At 52.8% G+C, this 5425-nt stretch overlaps 1 protein-coding gene across 1 annotated transcript; it reads right to left on the bottom strand.

The window, feature by feature from the left end:
• Nucleotides 1–671: 671 nt before the first annotated feature.
• On the bottom strand, nt 672–2050 carry LOC119319579 (protein SENSITIVITY TO RED LIGHT REDUCED 1-like). The gene has a single exon (XM_037594037.1). The coding sequence runs from the start codon at nt 1981–1983 to the stop codon at nt 1102–1104; it is 882 nt and encodes a 293-aa protein (XP_037449934.1). The 5' UTR covers nt 1984–2050; the 3' UTR covers nt 672–1101.
• Nucleotides 2051–5425: the final 3375 nt, after the last annotated feature.

Genomic DNA, 5425 nt, shown 5'->3' on the forward strand with positions numbered 1-5425 from the left:
ATCTTTGAATGCATCATCCTTGCAATGTGCGCAATGTTCTCCAACTAGGATCTGGAGGGCTGCAGATGGTGGCCTCCGAGGGCTTTGACCAATGGAAGGGGCGGGCTCCCGTTATGTAAAGATCCCAGCTAATTTTCAGTCACATGTATAGAATGATGTCAGGAGAGATAAATTCACAATATAATGAGTTTAGGTAAATCAGTTGAGAATTCAGAATATTATGATGCTATCGCTCCTGGAAATAAAAAGATAAATAGATCCTGGGGGTTCTTTAGCAATTGCTTTTTGTTATGTGAGGGGCAAACCAATCTGTCTTAACCTTTCTGAATGTTATAGGACAGCAGGCTGCTCAGTATTCACCTTAAATCATGTGTTATATTTCTCCGTGCATTCCGAGCAAGTGGTTCGTACTGAACCTTAATGGTTCCCTTTTAATGAAATAATGTCTACAAAAGAAGCAGCCTTACAGGTTATGTTCTAGGGCAGAGTACCCATTTCCCATATCAGAAAAATCAACCGATAAACCTCGCAGGACACTGGAAATTGGGTCACAGCCAGTAATGTGGGGACTCAAATGTCTAAATTCAGAAATACAAAAGTGCTCAGCTTCCATTCTTGTTCAATGATAATCAAGATAAAGTAAACTCCAAATTTTGTTAAGATGCCAACTCTGAATCTTGGAATGCATCTCTAATCAAGTAATACAATCACAGAATTACAGTGTTAAATGCCAACACTGAATCTATGAATTTGTCTCCAATCAAGTACTCCCTCCATATCAAAATATAAGACGTTTTTGTAGTTCAAATCGAACTACAAAAACGTCTTATATTTTGGTACAAAGGTAGTAGTATATAATCATAGAATTACAGTGATAAATTTCATTAAGATGCCAACTCTGAACCTTTGAATATATCTCCAATCAAGTAATGCAATCATAGAATTACAGTGATAAATTATGCTCAGATGCTTACTCTGAATCTGTGAATTCATTTCCAATCAAATACTAGTATACAATCACAGAATTGCAGTGATAAATTTTGTGAGGATGCCAACCCTGAATCTCCAAATGCATCTCGAATCAAGTACTAATACATTGGGTTACAGTGATAATTTCTCGAAGGACAAAGCTTGGGAACTTATCTCCTTCCTCTGGTCGACGTCTTGGTCCACCTCGAAGAAATGCCAGCTCGTCTCGTTGAACGCACGGGCGAACCAGTCCTCGTCGTCCACATCCCCGGCGTCGTCGATCCGCTGCTCCCACGCGAACCGCCCTGCCTTTAGAACGAGATTGGCCTTGGCGGCCGGTCCCGAGCGGTTCTCTTCCGCCTGCAGAGCATACCGCCGGAAGCTGTTGCCGAGGACGCAGACGCGGCGGAGCTGAGCGCGGGGCTCCCAGTTGGCTGCGAGCAGCGCGTCGTAGAGCGACGCCTCGCAGTGGGGCATGTAGAAGAGGGTGGACTCCTCCACGCGGCGGCCGCACCCGTCGTCGAGGCTCGGGACGGCGAAGCCGAGGGCGACGGCGACGGCGCACTCAACGGAGGAGAGGACGGGGTCGAAAAGGTCGGCCGTGGCGGAGGCGCCCGCGAGGAGGTCGCGGCGGAGGAGGGCCGCGAGCGCGAGCTGGAGGCGCGCGGCGGGGGAGGACTCGAAGCTGCCGACGCCGAGGAGGGATAGGCGGGCGGGGGCGAGCGAGGCGAGACGGCGGCAGAGCGGGGAGTCGGGGAGGAGGAGGCGGCGGTAGAGGCGGGAGGCCTCGACGCGGGAGATCGCGGCGCGGGCGCGGTCGAGGAGGCGGGAGACGCGGGCCGGGTCGAGGGACGGGTCGGAGGGCGACCACGGGATCGGGGTTAACGGGAGTGGCGGCGGGGCGTCGAGGTGGGAGGTGTTGACCGGCGCGTCACCTCGACGGCGGCCGCCGCGCCGGCGGACGACGGTCCAGTCGGCAGCAGTGGCGACAGCGACCGCGGCGGCGGCGGCCATGGGGTTGGGGTTGGGACTGGGTTGGGCGTTGGAGTTGAGAAGGAGGTGGTGGATGGAGGCCGTCTGATGGCGAGTCTCGACGGTCCAGATATTCAAATACGAGACGGGCCGATTAGTTTTTTTAAGAGACGGACCATTTTTTTTTAAGTATTCATAGATGTCTGATCTCTCAACCGTACATGAAGAGCCTTGTCCGTTCTTCTTGATCCAATTTGACCCCATCATCTTGTCCGTTCTTCTTGCGCTCCATCGAGTGGCCACAGTGACCCGGGACAGATGATTCAGGTACTATCGTTTTCGGATTGATCTGATATGGACTCTATGATGATAGATATCAATCAAGTTTATAAAGAAAACTGATCAAAAATCAAAACACACATTGGGAACACCACACACAAGCATCGAGATTGTGTAACCAACGAGTCGATGTCCTTGCAACACAAGCAACCAAGGTCGACACCCTACAACCTGACTAGGAGCCACTGCTCTGACTTCTAAAAGCTCAAGCAAACGCACGCACACCGACCCCGAGGCTGCTCACCAGCCTTGCCAACAACTCCACCATCCAAGCGACCAAAATCAAAGTCCTACAACATTGACAAATTCCGGAGCCGCTGCTCAGGCATCCCCACCCGCCCAAGGCTGCGCGCATCAGCCTTGACGACGAATATGTTGTGCAAGCGACCAAAATCAAAGTCCTGCAACACTGATAAATTCCAGAGCCACCGCTCACACATCCCCATCGGCCCGAGGCCACGCACCATCCTTGCCGACAAGTCTGCCCCCAAGCGACCAAAATCTGACGCGTTGCATTAGAAGATGAATCCCCGAGCCACCGCTCCGGCCTTTCACACCGACTCTGAGGCCACGCACCCGCCTAGCCAACAGCGAATCTGCAAAAACATGCAAGGCGCTTCCTTCAAACGGAAGACCGGACCTCCAAGGTGACACCCCCACGAGAGGAGCGACCGGTACACCGCCGCCATCCAGTTTGGTCAAAGTCAAAACTTAGGTTTTCACATAAAGAGCTCGAGAAGCATGTGAGAAGGGAGGTGAAGGGACTCCACGACGACGCCTCCAAGAAGGGTAACAAAGTCTGAGAATGTCTTCATGGTTGGCATCGACTAAAGTTGATGCTAGGCTTTCGCCTAGAGATCACCAAACCCATGTGTGTGCCCTCCGGCTCATTAATCAAATCAGAAAAGTGCGGTTGCCTGGTAGGCCCAGCCATCCTTTGGCCCGCTTGGGTCACCCCCCGCTCGGGCGACTCGGGCTCCCCAACCCTAGCTGCCGCCGGGGCCTAGCCCATCCTCCTTCCCTCCTCCCGCCGCCACCGGAGGACGCCGCTGGCTTGCGCCCGGAGGCCGACGACGGTGGCGGGGGCTCTTCCTTCCTCCCGCATCTCAGGGATGGCGGGACCCCAACATGCGTGGAGGTGCAGCCGATCTAGAAGCGACGGCGTTGGCTTCGATGGCGGCGGCGGTCGGCCCTGCCTCGGGCCACGGGCGGCTGCTACGGTGGCTGGCCTGGATCGGGCGGCGGCGTGATGCGGTCTTCGGCGGCATGTCATCTGGCTTTAGATCTGCGACGACGTCGAGGGCCTGGTGGACTGCTTGGCGGCACCCATGACAGATCAGTTCTGGCCGGTGTAGCCAGTGGTGGTGGCCATCTTCTTCGTCGGCGGTCGCCGGCCAGAAGCTTGGTGATCGGACCTCGAGATCCATCATCTAGTCCCGGCTGCGAGTTAGGGAGACATGGTTGCCGGTGAAAACCGAGCCGACGGCAGGCGATGGCGGCGTTCTACGCCGTTACCTTGATAAAGGCATCATCGTGTAACTACTGTTGACCCACTCGTGCTGCTCCGGGGGAAACCCTAGGATCTGGTGTTCCAGATCGGACGATGGCGGCACTTCGGTGTCGTTTCTCTCTTGGGAGCATCGTTTGTGGAGCAGCGCTGGAAGTCAGAGGCAGGAGGTGGAGCGGCTTCGTCTTGCTCGGAGCTTCGGTGGAGATGTCAAGTCATGCCTGACCGACAGGTGATATGCTTGGGCATGCCTGGTCGACAGGTGCTACGCACGACAGATCCTTCAAGGACTTCAAGCTATGTCGGCTGGTGATACTTGGCAGCATGGCGCTGAGGTGTATCAGTGGCCACCGCGACGTGTTCAGCTGTTTGCGCGCAGGGAGGAGGTGCCGTTGGGCTCCATGGTGGCATCGACGATAGCTAGACCGAGCAAGGTTGATGCATCAGTACAGTTCTGAAGATGGAGCGGTGGCAGTTGGCGGCGGTGGCCTCTGAGAGAACACCGGACCAGTGTGTGCCCCAGACCCGGCAAGTGGCTAGGTTGGGGTCTCAGGTCTTAGATGTTAGGCTTGGCTGTGATGTCTGTTTGATATTAGGCCCAGGCCATCTGCGCCCCTTCATCAACTGGATAGGTGTAGCGACAGCTTGTTGCTTAGACGACGGCTTTCGTCTTATTATTATATTGATTTTGTAAGGTCTTGTGAAAATAATTAATAAAGTGGCCGTATGCATCGCCCAGATGCAGAGGCCGGGGGTCATCCTCCTTTTCTATAAAGAAAAAGTGTGTGCCCTCCATCTCGTTCTTGTGGCGATGCTTGATTTAATGTATCTTCTGAACTTGCCCAGCTGAGATGAAAATGACAGAATCAAGAAGATCCATGGTGTAGCTGGATCACATGGAAAAATGGTCTGCATGTTTTCTATGCCAAGGATACCAAACATGAGAATAGCAAGATCCGAGCATTACTAGTCAAGCTTAAAAAATAAATGCAAGCTTCTGGGTACATGCCAGAAAGACAATATTCACTTTATGATGTTGAGGAAGAAGAGAAAGAATCAGAGGTGTTTCAGCATAGTGAGAGGCTTGTGAGGGAATCCTGGATTAGGGGTCTTTGGACAGCCAGACTATATGCTTATGCCGAACTGTTGGACTATAAAGATATAAGATTGAAGACTTCGTCCCGTGTCCGGGTGGGACTCTCCTTTGCGTGGAACACAATCTTGGCAATTCGGATATGTAGATTTCCTTCTCTGTAACCGACTCTGTGTAACCCTAGCCCCCTCCGGTGTCTATATAAACCGGAGGGTTTAGTCCGTAGGACAACAACAATCATAATCATATGCTAGCTTCTAGGGTTTAGCCTCTACGATCTCATGGTAGATCAACTCTTGTAATACTCATATCATCAAGATCAATCAAGCAGGAAGTAGGGTATTACCTCCATAGAGAGGGCCCGAACTTGGGTAAATATTGTGTCCCCAGCCTTCTGTTACCATTAGCGTTAGACGCACAGTTCGGGACCCCCTACCCGAGATCCGCCGGTTTTGACACCGACAGCTTGACCTTGCTTTTAACTCCTTCACATGCTGCCTTATCACTAAGCTTTCAAGTTTATATGGCGGTACTATGGTGCTGTT

This window comes from Triticum dicoccoides, chromosome 1B (genome assembly GCF_002162155.2).
Source record: "Triticum dicoccoides isolate Atlit2015 ecotype Zavitan chromosome 1B, WEW_v2.0, whole genome shotgun sequence".
NCBI lineage: Eukaryota > Viridiplantae > Streptophyta > Magnoliopsida > Poales > Poaceae > Triticum > Triticum dicoccoides.

Bases quoted from the DNA above. Each gene is read 5' to 3' on its own strand.
- LOC119319579 (XM_037594037.1), bottom strand. From the start codon at position 1,983: ATGGCCGCCGCCGCCGCGGTCGCTGTCGCCACTGCTGCCGACTGGACC.